The sequence below is a fragment of the Bos taurus genome, chromosome 9 (assembly GCF_002263795.3).
Source record: "Bos taurus isolate L1 Dominette 01449 registration number 42190680 breed Hereford chromosome 9, ARS-UCD2.0, whole genome shotgun sequence".
NCBI classification, from domain to species: Eukaryota; Metazoa; Chordata; class Mammalia; order Artiodactyla; family Bovidae; genus Bos; species Bos taurus.
In genome coordinates, this window is record NC_037336.1 from 29925261 (window position 1) to 29943414 (window position 18154).

At 39.4% G+C, this 18154-nt stretch overlaps 1 protein-coding gene across 2 annotated transcripts in view; it reads left to right on the forward strand.

Moving 5' to 3' along the window:
- Positions 1-18154, forward strand: part of TBC1D32 (TBC1 domain family member 32) — a 207492-nt gene that overhangs the window by 109256 nt on the left and 80082 nt on the right. For both annotated transcript variants that reach the window (XM_024996951.2, XM_024996952.2), the window contains one exon: positions 16858-16980. In XM_024996951.2, the coding sequence (XP_024852719.1) occupies positions 16858-16980 (123 nt within the window). The remainder of the gene's footprint in view (positions 1-16857; positions 16981-18154) is intronic.

Consider the following 18154-nt stretch of genomic DNA (forward strand, 5'->3'; position numbering starts at 1 on the left):
TCTTGTGTTGTTGGAAGAGGGTGTTTATTATGATCAGTGCATTTTCTTGGCAAAACTCTATTAGTCTTTGCCCTGCTTCATTCCGTATTCCAAGGCCAAATTTGCCTGTTACTCCAGGTGTTTCTTGACTTCCTACTTTTGCATTCCAGTCCCCTATAATGAAAAGGACATCTTTTTTGGGTGTTAGTTCTAAAAGGTCTTGTAGGTCTTCATAGAACCATTCAACTTCAGCTTCTTCACCGTTACTGGTTGGGGCATAGTCTTGGATTAATATGATATTGAATGATTTGCCTTGGAAATGAACAGAGATCATTCTGTCGTTTTTGAGATTGCATCCAAGTACTGCATTTCGGACTCTTTTGTTGACCATGATGGCTATTCCATTTCTTCTGAGGGATTCCTGCCCGCAGTAGTAGATATAATGGTCATCTGAGTTAAATTCACCCATTCCAGTCCATTTTAGTTCACTGATTCCTAGAATGTCGACATTCACTCTTGCCATCTCTTGTTGACCACTTCCAATTTGCCTTGATTCATGGACCTGACATTCCAGGTTCCTATGCAGTATTGCTCTTTACAGCATCGGACCTTGCTTCTATCACCAGTCACATCCACAGCTGGGTATTGTTTTTGCTTCGGCTCCATCCCTTCATTCTTTCTGGAGTTATTTCTCCACTGATCTCCAGTAGCATATTGGGCACCTACTGACCTGGGGAGTTCCTCTTTCAGTATCCTATCATTTTGCCTTTTCATACTGTTCATGGGGTTCTCAAGGCAAGAATACTCAAGTGGTTTGCCATTCCCTTCTCCAGTGGACCACATTCTGTCAGATCTCTCCACCATGACCTGCTCATCTTGGGTTGCCCCACGGGCATGGCTTAGTTTCATTGAGTTAGACAAGGCTGTGGTCCTAGAGTGATTAGATTGACTAGTTTTCTGTGAGTATGGTTTCAGTGTGTCTGCCCTCTGATGCCCTCTTGCAACACCTACCGTCTTACTTGGGTTTCTCTTACCTTGGGCATGGGGTATCTCTTCATGGCTACTCCAGCAAAGCGCAGCCGCTGCTCCTTACCTTGGACAAGGGGTATCTCCTCACCACCGCCCTTCCTGACCTTCAGTGTGGGATAGCTCCTCTAGGCCCTCCTCCTCCCGCGCAGCCACTGCTCCTTGGACGTGGGGTTGGTCCTCCCAGCCGCCGCCCCTGGCCTCAGGTGTTGGGGCGTGGGGTACCGCCTCCCAGCTGCTGCCCCTGGCCTCAGGCGTGGGGTTGGTCCTCCAAGCCGCAGCCCCTGGCCTCTGGCATGGGGGCATAGGGTAGCTCCTCCCGGCCGCTGCCCCTGGCCTCAGGTGTTGGGGCGTGGGGTAGCGCCTCCCAGCTGCTGCCCCTGGCCTCAGGTGTGGGGTTGGTCCTCCCAGCCGCCGCCCCTGGCCTCAGGTGTTGGGGCGTGGGGTAGCGCCTCCCAGCTGCCGCCCCTGGCCTCGGGCGTGGGGTTGCACCTCCTGGTCGCAGCCCCTGGCCTCAGGCGTGGGGGCGCTCCTTCTGGCCGCCCCTCATCTTGGACGCGGGGTAACTCCTCTCGTTCCCCATCCCTCTCCCCTGACCTTGGATGCGGGGTAGCTCCTCTCAGCCGCCCCGCCCCGACCTCGGACGTGGGGTAGCTCCTCTCAGCCGTTCCTGTGCCATCGCAGCCTGGCACTCTCAGCCACTGCCCCTGACCTCGGACGTGGGGTAACTCCTCTTGGCCGCCGCCCCTGGGGCATGGGGTCCTCCTGGCTTCTGCCCCTGACTTCAGACGTGGGGTAGCTCCTCTCGGCCGCGCTTAGTGCACCGGTCGTTGCAGCCAAGAGCCAGTTGTCACAGCCACCTGCGCTTTGTGCCCTGGTCGTCGCAGCACAAACAGTCAATCCTAAGGGAAATTAATCCTGAATATTCATTGGCAAGGCTGATGCTGAAGATGAAGCTCCAATACTTTGATCAGCCGATGGGAAGAACTGAATCATTTGAAAAGACCCTGACGCTGGGAAAGATTGAAGGCAGGAGGAGAAGGGGATGACAGAGGATGAGATTGTTGGATGGCATCACCAACTCAATGGACACACATTTGAGTAAGCTCTGGGAGTTGGTGACAGATAGGGAAGCCTGGCGTGCTGCTGTCCATGGAGTCAGAGTCGGACATGACTGAGAGACTGAACTGAACAGAAAGAAGACAATCAAGTGATGTCAAACTGATTAAAATAACCAATTTAGAATTATCTATCAAAGAGTTTTTGTTTATATAGAATAATTAGAATATAATGAAAACAGTATTCATTATCCTCTTAAGGGAAAACTCGTACCTGTTGAAGATAACCAGCACTAGTCTCTTCATGCCTACAGCTCCTTTGACTGAAAATTCTTTTTGAACAATGGGCTTATTGTTTTTAATCTGCCTTTTAAACTTATTTTAAATTATTCTCTCATATCTATAAATATTCATCTATACCATAATTTTAAAAGGATGAATAATATTCCAGTGCATATCCCAGCTTTCTCTTTATAAATGTAGCTTATTTAATTTTTTTTTTATTTTGCATCATTATCAATATCTTGTTCCATATTTATTTCTTAAAACTATTCTTTAGAAATGGGCTTGCTTAGTTTAAGTTTATTGTCTATGCAAAAGCTTTTGACTGTGTGGATCAATAAACTGTGGATCATTCTGAAAGAGATGGGAATACCAGACCACCTGACCTGCCTCTTGAGAAACCTGTATACAGGTCAGGAAGCAACAGTTAGAACTGGACATGGAACAACAGACTGGTCCAAATAGGAAAAGGAGTACGTCAAGGCCATGTGTTTTCACTCTGCTTATTTAACTTATATGCAGAGTACATCATGAGAAACACAAGCTGGAATCGAGATTGCCAGGAGAAATATCAATCACCTCAGATATGCAGATGACACCACCCTTATGGCAGAAAGTGAACAGGAACTAAAGAGCCTGTTGATGAAAGTGAAAGAGGAGAGTGAAAAAGTTGGCTTAAAGCTAAACATTCAGAAAACGAAGATCATGGCATCTGGTGTCATCACTTCATGGCAAATAGGTTGGGAAACAGTGTCAGACTTTATTTTTCTGGGTTCCAAAATCACTGCAGATGGTGATTGCAGCCATGAAATTAAAAGACGCTTACTCCTTGGAAGGAAAGTTATGACCAACCTAGATAGCATATTAAAAAGCAGAGACATTACTTTGTCAACAAAGGTCCATCTAGTCAAGGCTATGGTTTTTCCAGTATTCATGTATGGATGTGAGAGTTGGACTATAAAGAAAGCTGAGCACCAAAGAATTGATGCTTTTGAACTGTAATGTTGGAGAAGACTCTTGAAAGTCCCTTGGACTGCAAGGAGATCCAACCAGTCCATCCTAAAGGAGATCAGTCCTGGGTGTTCACTGAAAGGACTGATGTTGAAGCTCAAACTCCAATACTTTGGCCACCTGATGCAAAGAGCTGACTCATTTGAAAAGACCCTGACGCTGGGAAAGATGGAGGGCAGGAGGAGAAGGGAACAACAGAGGATGAGATGGTTGGATGGCATCACTGACTCAATGGACATGAGTTTGGGTAAACTCCGGGAGTTGGTGATGGACACGGAGGCCTGGCGTGCTATGGTTCATGGGTTCACAAAGAGTTGGACACCACTAAGTGACTGAACTAAACTGAGTTCAATTTTAGGCATATTTCCTACCTTATGTATTTCTTTACGCCCTCTTCCTATGACTCATTTTACTTGACCTCTCTGTACCATATTATATTCTACCAAGTTTTGACACTTTCCTTTCATTTGGTTAATACATTGAGAAAATAGTTGCTGAATTCCTACTAAGTGCTGCACTGCTATATATGGTCTGTTTGGGCGAATCGTATGACGTTTGTCTCTATTTCTGGAGTTCTTTTTATGAGTCATTTTGGTGACTTTTCCTCTTTTACTACCTACCTTTCTAACTGAATTCTAGAGTATGTCTTTAGTCCTTTACCCATTTTTTAAAATTATTATTATTTTTTTTATTTTCTACAGTGGTTTCAATGTTCACTTCTTTACTAGCTAACTTTGTATCTTTCTATCTGTCCTCTGTGCTATCTCTTGACCACACGTCCAGATTTTATTGACCATTTGGATATGCACACACAAGTTTGGGCTTCCCTGGTGACTCAGCTGGTAAAGAATCTGCCTGCATTGCAGTAGACCCTAGTTCAATTCTTGGGTCAGGAAGTTCCCTAGGAGAAGGGATAGGCTACTCATTCCATTTTTCTTGGGCTTCCCTGGTGACTCAGATGGTTAAGAATCTGCCTGCAGTGTGACCCCTGGGTTGGGAAGATCCCCTGCTGGAGGACATGGCAACCCACTCCAGTATTCTTGCCTGGAGAATCCCCATAGACAAAGAAGCCTGCTGGTCTATAGTGCATAGGGTCTCAAAGAGTCAGACATGACTGAGCAACTAAGCACAACACAGCACACCACACAAGTTCAGCAAACTTGTTATATTCAAAAGCTGTACTCTGTGTGCACTTAGGGAAATCCGAACAGTTGCCAGCTTCAGGAGATCCCAGAGCACTTTCTGAAACTATGATGTGAATTTGGTACGTAGCTCAAATGAGGAGACTTTCCACAGCCCCTGCTCACTCTTTTTGCTGCTCACTAGTTTTATGGGCAAACTGACCTTGCCCCCTTTTTTATTCTTCATAAACGGTTATAGTTGTATCAGAATCTTTAAGCTCCAGATTTGTAGGTGTGGTTAGTGTGCTTGTAATTCATGTCTCATTGTTGGGTTTGATCAAATGGCATGGAACTGGGTATTGCATTTTTACTAGCTAATTTGTGTGTACTAATCAGAAGGAAATCTTCTGTATTGGATTTTTGTATTGTTTGGTTAAGTAAAATATACACCATGCATTTGATTAAAGTTGATAAAAGTATAACATGTAATTTATGGTGATGCATTTTTGAAAATAGTTAAAATGTTATTAGAAATCTGTTGTTTCAGTGTATTCAAGAAAGAAATACTAGGGAAAAAATGTCAGGGTGAAGAGAAGAGGCGTGTGACTGCTAGCATGAGGAAAGCATTGAACATTTTTGGACTTCATTCAAGTAGAGATGATAGCTAAGAGTATACTGCCCAGAACCATTCTGGTAGCCTGGACAAGTGCCCATTTGCTCACATTAATGATATGATGGTGATGATTAAAAAGTGAGGTACAAAGAATGTGATAATTAAGAACAGGGAATTATTCTGGTGTTGAGATTTGATTTGGGTCATTAGCAAATTCATGGGGGAATAAACTATGTTCAAAATACATCCCAAACCTAGTGAAAAGTTTAGGCCCAAATTTGAGGCCATTTTATTCCTTGCTGCTGCTGCTAAGTCACTTCAGTCATGTCCGACTCTGTGCGACCCCAGAGATGGCAACCCACCAGGCTCCCCCGTCCCTGGGATTCTCCAGGCAAGAACACTGGAGTAGGTTGCCATTTCCTTCTCCAGTGCATGAAAGGGAAAAGTGAAAGTGAAGTCGCTCAGTCGTGTCCGACTCTTCGGGATCCCATGGACTGCAGCCCACCAGGCTCCTCTGTTCATGGGATTTTCCAGGCAAGAGTACTGGAGTGGGCTGCCATCGCCTTCTCCAATTTTATTCCTTGAAACAGTTCAAATAAACATTCGTATTAAGTAAACATTGATTTTTACTTCCAGAAATGAATTGAAACTCAGAATGTTTGGTTGGATTTTAAAAATAAATTTGTCTATCAGATCAGATCAGTCGCTCAGTCGTGTCCAACCCTTTGCGACCCCATGAATCGCAGCACGCCAGGCCTATAGACACACATTCTTTTAAACTTACAAATATTATAATGGGTATTAACTTGGCATTATCCAGGCTCAAGTGCCACAGTTTCTGATTTGAAATTCTAAAATTCTAAGAATTCATTTGCTATGTGCATCTAATCTTAACCTCAAGTGATGAGATTCTTTGTAGTCTTTATTTAGCCTGCCTAATTTGAATATCAATATATTTTGCCAAAAAATATTAATATGCTTGATATGAGGTATTGCTCCAGACTCCATGTATACTGTTTTGTTGCTAAGTGCATAAAAATTTAAATTCTTGGTCCTGAGGTTTATGGATAAGGAATTATAGACCTTTACATCGTAACTTTGCAATTTTTAAGCCACTGAAATTTTTAAGGGGAGGGAGACTTTTGGGAAAGAAAAATTATGTAATGTGTAGTATGTGAAAATCCAACTTTTCAGTGGTGTAAGATCCATTTCCACACTAGGTTGGGAGGCTGTCTTTGCATCTGAGGCAAAACAGTGTATCTTCCTTGTTCAGAGCAGGGCTTATGGCTCAGCTGCATTACTCTCATTATCCCAACTCATTTAGGGCAAATGGGCTCTCCTTGAGTCAGCCCTCACGGGGAACCTCACAGAGGCTCACAGCATGACTAGCGTGAGCTGGTTCACCTCACAGCTTGATCACATTGTTAGTGAAAACAATCTGGCCTAGTTATCTTTGGTTATAACTAGATTATGCTAGTTATGCTTATTGATACAGAGTCAAGGATATATTGATATCTCCTGACAATATGATTTGACAACCTTGAATCTGCTGGATTAAAGCTCAAGTGACAGAATGTCTACCTCAAGTTTTAGACCTTATTCTAGCCTTTAGGTCACCTAAAATTGAGAGTTAGGGATTACTTGATATGAATCAGAGAAGCATACCCAAATATTGTCGGGGTTGTTGCTAAAATTCACAGAGTCATGCATTATGTCACTTCTTTGGTGGTAAATAGTGTAAGATTTAATAATACATCATGTATCTTGCATGTGATATCTTGACATTTTAGGCCACTAGAACTCAGAAACTTCACTGAGATGGCCATGAGTTTTTTGGATATCTCTCTCTGGCACACCTACTCTAAAACATGTAGAAGACAAGCTATGTCCTTTTCACAACGTATCATCAGTAGAGTAGTTTTTCATGATAATTTGAGGGATGATAGGACTAAATTTTGATAAAAGAAAGGATGTGTTACTGTCCATGTTGAATGAAAGCAAGCTGCTCTTGCTTTTCACATTAGCCAAATTAGCAGTATCTTACCACTGAGAGGGCTTCCCTTGTGGCTCAGCTGGTAAAGAATCTGCCTGCGATGCGGGAGACCTGGGTTGGGAAGATCCCCTGGAAAAGGGAAAGGCTACCACTCCAGTATTCTAGCCTGGAGAATTCCATGGGCTGTATAGTCCATGGGATCACAAAGAGTCGGACACAACCAAGTGACTTTTACTTACCAGTGAAAGATTTTGATAATACACTGGTGTAAAGAGGCTTCATCTTGATTATGTCTTTTGTTACATATAATGAACAGATACCCGAAGGCAGGAAACATGCACACTGAGCAATGCTGTATAAAATGTCTGATAGAGATAGGGGCTTAGTCTTCAGTGCCTGAGGTAAGATGAGAAAGATGTTATTAGATATCATCAATAAACCTGACTCAAATAAGGCAATAGATTTGATTATCCCCACAGCTGTACAAATGCTTTCATGGAATTACTGAAGGGTTGAATCCTTCCCCACTTTAAATAATTGTGTTACACCTCCAAAAGCTTCGCTATAGGCAAACAAACTCTTATGTCTCACTGCCTTCAACCAGCAACACCATATCCCTGGGATACTAGACTGTTTGGGTTCCTGGGAACCGTAAGACTATAATAATGTGGGTAATATTTGCACATTGTTTAGAATTGTAGGAAATAGAGAATGAGGGAACAGCTAAGGTCTGTGATTACTGTCTGTCTTTTGGTGTACAGAAACTTCTCTTATTTTGATAAAAGTAACCTATAATGCCTAAATAACAACCTAAGGGAGTTTGTGTCTGGAGTAGGTAGAATCAGTCTACTTCTAACTGTGTTCTGAGAGAGACACATACATATACACGGACACTTCTGAAATTTCTTCTGTGAAACTGTTGATATCTTTATATTAACTTTGTTATTGCTACTTAATCTGTTTATAAAAAACTGAAAATATGCCATTAAAACATTTATCTAGTTTACTCTTGAATTTGGATTCATCTTGGATAATTGTTGATTATCTTTGAACTACTTCTTGATATAACCAACTTTATACATGAAATAAGCAGAATTTTTTTTCTTAACTTTGGGAAATATGGGTCGGAGTCAACAAAAATTGAGCTTAATGATTTGTTATTTGCAAGCCTAATAAAATGTAAGTTTTGAGACATGTTTTTCTGATCACTTTTTAAAAATTAATGGATATGAAATTTGCCCACTCCAATTCACTTCGTAAACCTAGCTTTAATGTCATGGTTAGGCTAAAAAGATGTCCTTACTCAAGTGACTCTTCCATATTTACTGTAGCTGCTAGCTTATACAGATATGCTGATGTAATTAATGAACCCATTAAGATCTGTTTATTAGATGATTACATGATTGAGTAGTAAATGGCATTTATTGTCAGGGCTTTATACATGATTATTAAAGTATGCATTCTTTCACTGATGTTTTTAATTTGCTCATATTGCATATATATTTATACTTCATATGAATAAAATGCTATACTTTTTCACATTACCCACCCTAGCATAACATAAGTTTTAAATGAAATATTAAAAATGCAAATACTACATAAAACATGAGCTTAACAAGGTGTTGTAAATTAAATGTCTATATAAAATCCCAGTCAAGTAAACAGAAAACTTACTAGTACTACACATTTGTTGGTCATGACTGCCTCCCTTCTTGCTAATGGGTAAACACTATTCTGACTTATGCTATTTACTACTTTGATTTATTTCTATTTTTTACTACTTATTTTTGTATTTCCAAAAAACACATTTTAATTTTTTTGCTTTTTGTTCTTTATTTTAGTTTTAGCATAGACTATATCCTGTCACATCTGACCTCTTAAATGTAGCATTATGTTTCTAAGGTCAATGCTCATTGCCATATAATATGCCATTAGCAGGCATAGACTGTGTTTTGTTTATATATTATGCTACTACCAGACTTTGGGGTATTTACAGTTCTTCAGTTTTAGCTGTCATAAACAACTTGCTCCACGTGGAACATAGAGCAACATATCTCTGTGTACATACATATACATAAATTTTTTGTGTTACAGAAAAGATACCTAAATATTCAAAGAGGTTTCTGAACTTCTGTTCTATTCAGTTAGATTTTTGTTCATCTTTGTGCAAATATTGCATTGTTTTAATTACTATAGCTTTATCATATGTTACAGTAATTATAGGGTGATTCCTTCTACTTCGTTGTTTTTCAAGCATCTTGGCTACTTTTAGTACTTTTCTTTCCATGTAAAGTTTAATATCACCTTGTCACACAAATCAACCCATTGGGATTTTAATTATCATTGGATTGAATCTTTAGATCAATAATGAGTGAACTGGCATCTTTATAATGAGTTTCCAATCTGTAAACATGGCATATATCTCTATTTAAGTATTCTTTAATTACTCTCATTAGAACATTGGGTTTTGTTCCATAGGTCTTATATGTATTTTGTTAATATCTGTAGCCTTATGTTCCTTAATATATACTACAGTGCATGGCAGTATCTCCCAGTCCTTTAAGAGCATGAACTCTGGAACAACATTGCCAGAATGATTTTAGACAAATTCATAACTCTCGATGCTTCCATTTCCTCATATGTGAAATGGAGACATTAACTATACCTTCCTCGGAATTACTGTGAGACTAAATATGTCACATAAATCTAGAACTGGTAGTGAAAGTCGCTCAGTAGTATCTGATTCTTTGAAACCCCATGGACTATACTGTCCATGGAATTCTCCAGGCCAGAATACTGGAGTGGGTAACCTTTCCCTTCTCCAGGAGATCTTCCCAACCCAGGGATCAAACCCACATCTCCCTCATAGCAGGCAGAATTCTTTACCAGCTGAATGACCAGGGAAGCCCAAGCATCTGTTAAATGTCTGAGATTGTATAGATGTACAAATTATCAATTCATTTAATTATTCTGTTTTAAATACTTTTAGTTTGTTAGTGGAGGCATTTTGTTGAACTCTAACCAGAAGCCTTGTATCTTAAAATAACACACATTTATCTCAGTTTCTGTCAAGGTACACCCTTTTGCATAGTCTCACAAGGCTGCAATCAAGGTGTCAGATGGGGCTATGATCTCATTTGAAGCTCAAGTAGGAACGATCTGTTTCTAAACTCATGGATTGTTGACAGAATGTAAAATCCTCATGATTTTAGCACAGAGGGTCTTGTTTTCTTGCTGCTTAGAGCCCAGAAGCCCTTGCCAGTGTAAGTGTGCCATCAGTTCTTCCTTGTCACTTGGTTTTCCCCAACATAGCTGCTTGCTTCTTCAAAGCCAACAGAAGAAAGAGACACTCCACCAAGAATGGCATAGTCTTATGTAATCACATTCAGGTAATTCCATCTGTCCAATCACCTTTAACTACTCTGACTAGAAGCAAGACACAGATCCTGCGTACATTCTAGAGAAGAGAATCACACAAAGACATAAGTACCAGGAGGGTGGGATCATGAGGACCACCCTAAGTGTCTACCTGCCACAGAGCCATTTTTTCTAATAAATAGATCCTCTACTGACAATACCGTTTTAAGCTACTGCCTTATCTAAATTATCACTATATCTTTTTCTACACTGGTACCTCTGCTTCTGTCCCTGCCTAATTTTGGCCTGTTCTGTACGCAGCAGTCAGAGTGATCCCAGTAAAATGCAAATCAAGTAATCTCAATTCTATACTTACCAAGTTCCTCATATTATCAGGATGAGTGGCTTAAAGCTCAACATTCAGAAAACGAAGCTCAGGGCATCCGGTCCCATCACTTCATGGGAAATAGATGGGGAAACAGTGGAAATAGTGTCAGACTATTTTTTGGGGCTTCAAAATCACTGCAGATGGTGATTGCAGCCATGAAATTAAAAGACGCTTACTCCTTGGAAGGAAAATTATGACCAACCTAGATAGCATATTCAAAAGCAGAGACGTTACTTTGCTAACAAAGGTTCGTCTAGTCAAGGCTATGGTTTTTCCTGTGGTCATGTATGGATGTGAGAGTTGGACTGTGAAGAAGGCTGAGCAATGAAGAATTTATGCTTTTGAACTGTGGTGTTGGAGAAGACTCTTGAGAAGTCCCTTGGACTGCAAGGAGATCCAACCAGTCCATTCTGAAGGAGATCAGCTCTGGGATTTCTTTGGAAGGAATGATGCTAAAACTGAAACTCCAGTACTTTGGCCACCTCATGTGAAGAGTTGACTCGTTGGAAAAGACTCTGATGCTGGGAGGGATTGGGGGCAGGAGGAGAAGGGGACGACAGAAGATGAGATGGCTGGATGGCATCACTGACTCAATGGACATGAGTCTGGGTGAATTCCGGGAGTTGATGATGGACAGGGAGGCCTGGCGTGCTGCGATTCATGGAGTCGCAAAGAGTCGGACACGACTGAATGACTGAACTGAACTGACTGACTGATAGTAAGGTGCAGACTTCCTACAGTGACCTTAGAGTCCTGTATGATCTTGACCCCTAATTTTACTCTAACCTCATCTCCAAATACTTCTCCTTTGCTTATTCCACTTCAGCTACATTGGCTTCCTTGTGCTCAGTTGCTTAGTCATTTCCGACTATAGCCGGCCAGGCTCCTCTGCCCATGAAATTTTCCAGGAAAGAACCCCTGGAGTGGGGAGCCACTTCCTATTCCAGGGGATCTTCCCAACCTAGGGGTTGAACTCGTGTCTCTTGCATCTCCTGCTTTGGCGGTAGATTCTTTACCTCTAGCACCACATTGACTCCTTTCCTGTTCTTCAAACAGGCACGTGTGCTCTCAGCTTTAGTCACTAGCTCAAGCTGTCTGCTGTCTTAGCGCATTTTTTCCTCAGATAGTCCCATGGGTTGTTTCTTTATTTCTTTTAGGCCTTTACCCAGTGTCACCTTCTTGATGAGGTCTTTCCTAACTGCCTTATTTTAAATTGGGTACAGTGATCCATCCCCATTGCTCTCTTGTTACAACTCCTTACTCATTTCCCTGCTTTAGTTGTATCAGTGCTGTGTTTTAAGTTTGTGTTTTGTTTCTTTCTCCCCTCTTCTAGTACTTTGGCATTCTGTAAGGACTGGGATTTTTGTCGATTTGTGTTCAGTGCGGTATCTTCAGCACTTAAAGCAGTAGTAGGCACTTAGTAGGTATTCAGCCAGTATTTCTTAAAATTAAGTAAATTGAATTTTGTGTCATGGGGATGAGTAGTTTCCAAATCAACGGTTTTATCATCTTCTGATAATGAACAGCATTATTTCTTTTCAGGTAACATTCTTTTTCTCATCTTTTTTGCATTGGCTTAAACTTGTAAAACAATGCTAAATAATGGACAATTTTGCTTTTCTCATTACCTCAGTGGGAATGCTTTTCCCCTTTATACTTTTGTATACTTTCAATACTCTTGCATTGAAATGAATTTGTCTCCTTAAAGAAATAACCTTTTTTTAAATTTACTCAACATTTTTTGGAAAATATGGAGTAGACTGTGAAATGTTGAATCTTAAATCAAGGCGCTTTTAGGCATCTGGTCAGATGATTATATGATTATTTTCTATTACATATGGATGCCATGAATTACCTCAGGAGATATTTTAACATTAAGCTAGCCTTTTCTTCCTGGAATGAACTGTATTTGATCATAGTATGCTGTTCTTTTAATTTACTGCTGGATCAAATTTGTGAAACTCTCCATTATTCCTAGTATTTGATTTTAAAAGTAAGATTTTAAAAGTCTTCCCTCATTTGTTAAAGTTTCTATTTGCTGTTGCTGCTGCTGCTGCTAAGTCGCTTCAGTCGTGTCCGACTCTGTGCAACCCCATAGACGGCAGCCCACCAGGCTCCCCCATCCCTGGGATTCTCCTGGCAAGAACACTGGAGTGGGTTGCCATTTCCTTCTCTGAAAGTTTCTATTTACTCATTCTCTAATGAGAATTCAGTCCAGGCATGCATGTGCTTTCACAGATGCTCTAACTCACCTTGGATCTTCTCATTGTTCATCTAGATTCTATGGACTCCTCCTTTCAAATCATAAACTAGAGGATGCTGAGGTTATTTTCACTACCCGTTCACTGATTTAATAGCCTGAAGAAAGTAGAAAGATTACTAGATGCACCCTAAATCTTTATAGCTTAAAGCCTTATTACTTAGTTTCCCACAACTTGATTCTTATTTTTCTAACAAAACATCTAGAGTTATCCTTAGTGTTTTTCTTATTTTTGCTCCAAATATTCAGTCTATCAGGAAATTCTATCTGCTCCTGACATATTTAAAATTCCTTGATATATTTGCATCTGTTTGTATTTTCTTTTGTTTATTCATGTCATTGCTGCTGCTGCTGCTAAGTCGCTTCAGTTGTGTCCAACTGTGCAGCCCCATAGACGGCAGCCCACCAGGCTCCCCCGTCCCTGGGATTCTCCAGGCAAGAACACTGGAGTGGGTTGCCATTTCCTTCTCCAATGCATGAAAGTGAAAAGTGAAAGTGAAGTCACTCAGGCATGTCCGACTCTTAGTGACCCCATGGACTGCAGCCCACCAGGCTCCTCCGTCCATGGGATTTTCCAGGCAAGAGTACTGGAGTGGGGTTGCCATTGCCTTCTCCCATTCATGTCATTACTACAGGTTAAAAATTATCACAGTTTTGTAATGTGTGTTAATATCTGATTTTAGACTTCCTCCCAGTGTGGTTTCATTGTCCTGCTGGTATTGAATGTTGCTATGGATATGTCTGAGAGCAGCTTGATTCCCTGCCCCCAGCCCCACCTCTCTTAGTGACTCTTCCTGGATACCCCAGTGGTCTTTCTTTCTCTAAGTGTAGTAGCTTTACTAAGCTCTGTCTCAGTGTTGACTCTTCTGATTTCAGTTGACTTATGGACATGCTGTCACTTTATATACTTAGATTTGTGGTGATTTTTTCTTGGAAAGAATTTTACTAGTATCTCTAAAGGTGTGTCCTGTTAGGTTATTTCTGTGTCCTGTTAGGTTGAAGAGAAATCTTCAAACGATAATTTGAACTCTTTGTTTTCATTATATTTTTCATACTTTTCTGTTCCCTATAACATTTATTCTGCTTTTAGCAGCATCTGTCCTTTTTTGCTATTTGTAGTTGTGCTTTAATTCCTACGACACTTTCATTTCTTCTGCTTCTTTCCTTAGCTCTGCCAGTTCATGTTTTATTTTTTCTGGTTGTTTTGCTGCTTCTTCCCTGTGCTTATACAGCTCTACTTTGTGCAAAGAACTTGTTGGACACTATTGCTTTACATTAAACGTTTTAAATAAAGAGATAATTGATGTATAATATTCTGTAAGTTATACAGCCTGTTGCTCTAATACATTTTATTTAACTTAAAAATTACAGACAATTGTTTGGTCGTAGTTTTCAAGTTATAATGACAGCTCTCCGTGTGTATGTGTGTGTGTGTGTTTGCCATCTGCTCATCCTCTTATTTCATCCTTTTTCTTGGAGCACCTTTGGATGCATCCTGTGATATTTCTTTTTGGAGGGATGTGAGTTTTTTCATCAGCTATTATTGGTATGGTCATATTCCCAATTAGTTGAACTCTTTCTGTGGGCCTAAGTTTTGGGATTTGTGTATGTTTTTGTGTTGTCCCTGCCAATCTCAATATGGAGGGTAGTCAGTTTTAACTATTAATAATTGTCTCTATAACCTATAACCAGTAACTAGTAATTGATTTGTCTGTGACTCCACCTTCTACCTGTTTGTTTTATTATAGGAACCATAATAGGACCAGGGATTTTCCTGCTTCTGTCTCATGTATTCTGTTTCCGTTAGGAACCACAATAGGACCAGGGATTTTCCTGCTTCTGTCTCATGTATTCTGTTTCCATTGTTGCAAACAGAGGATTAGGTTTTTCATCTGAGTATACTCATTTTTAAAAATTTTTTTTATGAATTTGGGGGGGAAATTAATCTTTTTATTTTTCATTGGCAGCCATGATGTCCTTTCTTAGTTTCTTTCCTCCCATAGTCATCTTTGCCCAAGTTTGACTGCTCTTGACTGTCCTTCAGCTCATTTTGTAGCTAAATATTTTTATAATCTTTTCTTTCCTTCTCAATTCTTGGGGTTATTTTTAGACTTAGAGAAGGGAAATACCAATTTATACTACCATTTTAAACCAGAAGTCTAAGTAGTTTTTTTTGTTTATCTAGCACAAATATTTTTACTTTTATAAACTAAATATGAAACATTATCTAAATTGATGATAGTAGATTTTCTCTTAGTTTTGTATGCATTTGGTCATTTTCAATAGGTTCTGGGGAGTGATATTGAATTGCTCTTAAATGCGTCCATCAGATATTTTTCTGAAGATGCTATCGAATAGGTAAAGCATGTGATTGCACCAAAATTGAAAAACTATAAAAGATGTACTGTGAGAAATATATTCCCTTAGTCTGTCAGATTACACCCCCACCCCATCTAACAGTTCTTGCCAGTTTCATTCTGTTCTTGGAGAGAAATTCTATCTAAAAACAAATATGTATTTACATGTATATTTAAATGTTTCTCAGTTTTTGTTCAAATGCTATCACTGTACACATTTTGTTCCTCTGCTTTTTTACTTAACATACCTTGGAGATAATTTCTGTATTACTCAAAAATACGCTTTTACAGTTTTTGGTTGAATCATGTCAAGACAGAATCTTCACATTTGTTTTTCTTTTTAATTTATAACTTCCTTTACCCCCTCTTTTTAAAGTGAACCTTCTTTTTCTTTTCTTTTTTTCCTGAAGAAATACATAATGTGCAGAAGTCTCCAAATTCTAGCTTTGGGGTTGACTCTTTCTCCCTTGGATGTCTTTTTACATATTTCTCTGAGCCTTATATTTCCTATACATTGATAATGAGATATCTTGGATTGGTTAGTTTCAGGTTCAGTTTTCTTGGCAAGAATATTTCATAGATGGTACACTGTACATCCTCTTGCATCACAGTAGGAGCCACGTGATTTCTATGTTTAGTGATGTTAAGATAGATCAGTATGTTTAGGTGTTTTCAGCTCTTTCTGACCGTTATAAAGTTAGCCATTGACATTTCACCTGGTGAACATTTCCTGGATTGATAGCGAAAAAATTCTGTCATTCCTTCTATATTTAATTTGGTGTAAAGTGATGGCAATCTGTAGTTTTTATAGATTTGCTAATGTTCCCTATTTTTTAAAGAGCACTGTCTTTTTTAATAGTTGTATTTATTTATTTATGGCTGTGCTGGGTCCTCGTTGCTGCTTGGGCTTTTCTCTAGTTGCAGCAAACGAGGGCTGCTCTCTAGTTGCTGTGCATGGGCTTCTTGTGGTGGCTTCTCTTATAGAACAAGAGTGAGTGGCTTCAGTTGTTGTAGCCCACAGGCTCAGTAGTTGTGGTGTATGGGCTTAGTTGCTCCACGGCATGTGGAATCTTCCCAGGTGAGGGATTGATTCATGTCTTTTGCATTGGCAGGGTGGATTCTTTACTGCTGAGCCACCAGGGCAGACCCCTTAATTTTTAAATTATTAGTTGAGAAGGTTCCTAGATTTAAATCAATTTTTAACATAGATTAGAAATTACCCATGGTCTTTAAATAGTATTTCAATAAGAAAATCTTTTGAAGTCAGTTATTTAAAATATATGTGAAATAACTGCATAATTTTACTTACAAAACTTGTGGTTCCATGTATAGGTGTTTGAGACACCAAGAGACTCTCTAAACTTTTAGGATGTATTTTAGAATATCTATTTTTATTGTTCCTTTTTATATAGGTTGTTAAGTGTGGTATGCTGTGATCTAGACACTCTTCTTCTGTTGGAGGCTCAGTATCAAGTATCTGAATTGTTACTAAATGCTCAAGAAGAAAATACCTTAGAAACCTCTGAAAGTCACAGGTAAAAAAAAAAAATACTAAGACAGAATAATAGTTTTCTTTACAAATATTCTGTTAAGACAGTAATTTCGGTACAGTTTATTTCATGTTTTCCATTATTTTAATTCAGTAGATTTAAATAAGAGTAAAAAGCAATTAAAGCATAAATATCAGTTAAAAAGATTGTGAATGACGTTTTTGGAAATGGCTTGCAGAGTACTGCTTTCTAAGTTTCTGTTTAGTTTTTTATGTTTTAGTTAAGTACTGACTTTATTAAGTTGTGTCACCTTTAAATTCAGACTACATGAGAAAGATGACCCATTAAACAAAATGTCTGATTTTTGTGTCTCTTGTAGAGGCAATTTTTACTTCATTTTCTTAATTATGTTAGTTCACAGTCATAAATTCTGATTATTATGAAACGATGTTATGGTAATATCTTGAAAACTTTTTTCTACTAAAATGTCATACTTGACATTACCTTGAATTGGTTGACATATGCTGGATACACATTCAATAGCTGGCATTATTTTTGTGTCCGTAATCTTTAAAAAAAGTGTTCCTCCACCCTAGCTAGGCCTTGGAAAAGTAGTATAGATCAGGCTATATTGCTGAATGCTCTAGTTTTGATATAGAGGATAGTATTAACAGCTGCAGGAAGTGTGGAGGATGCAAAGTTTAGAATTTGAAATAGGATACTTGTCCTAGAACTTACAGCAGAAAGCAAAAAGAAACTAAAGAGCCTCTTGATGATGGTGAAAGAGGAGAATGAAAAAGCTGGTGTGAAACTCAGCATTCAAAAAACTAAGATCATGGCATACTGTCCCATCACTTCATCGCAAAAAGAAGGGGGAAAAGTGAAAACAATGATGGGTTTTATTTTCTTGGACTCCAAAATCACTGTGAATAATGACCGCAGCCATGAAATTCAAAGATGCTTGCTCCTTGGAAGGAAAGCTGTGACAATCCTAGGTGGTGTATTAGAAAGCAAAGACATCACTTTGCCAGCAAAGGTCTGTACAGTCAAAGCTATAGTTTTTTCTGCAGTCATGTACAGATGTGAGAGTTGGACCATAAAGAAGTTTGAATGCCAAAGAATTGATGCTTTTGAACCGTGGTGCTAGAGAAGACTCTTGAGAGTCCCTCGGACTGCAGGGAGATCAAACCAGTCAATCCTAAAGGAAATCAACCTGAAA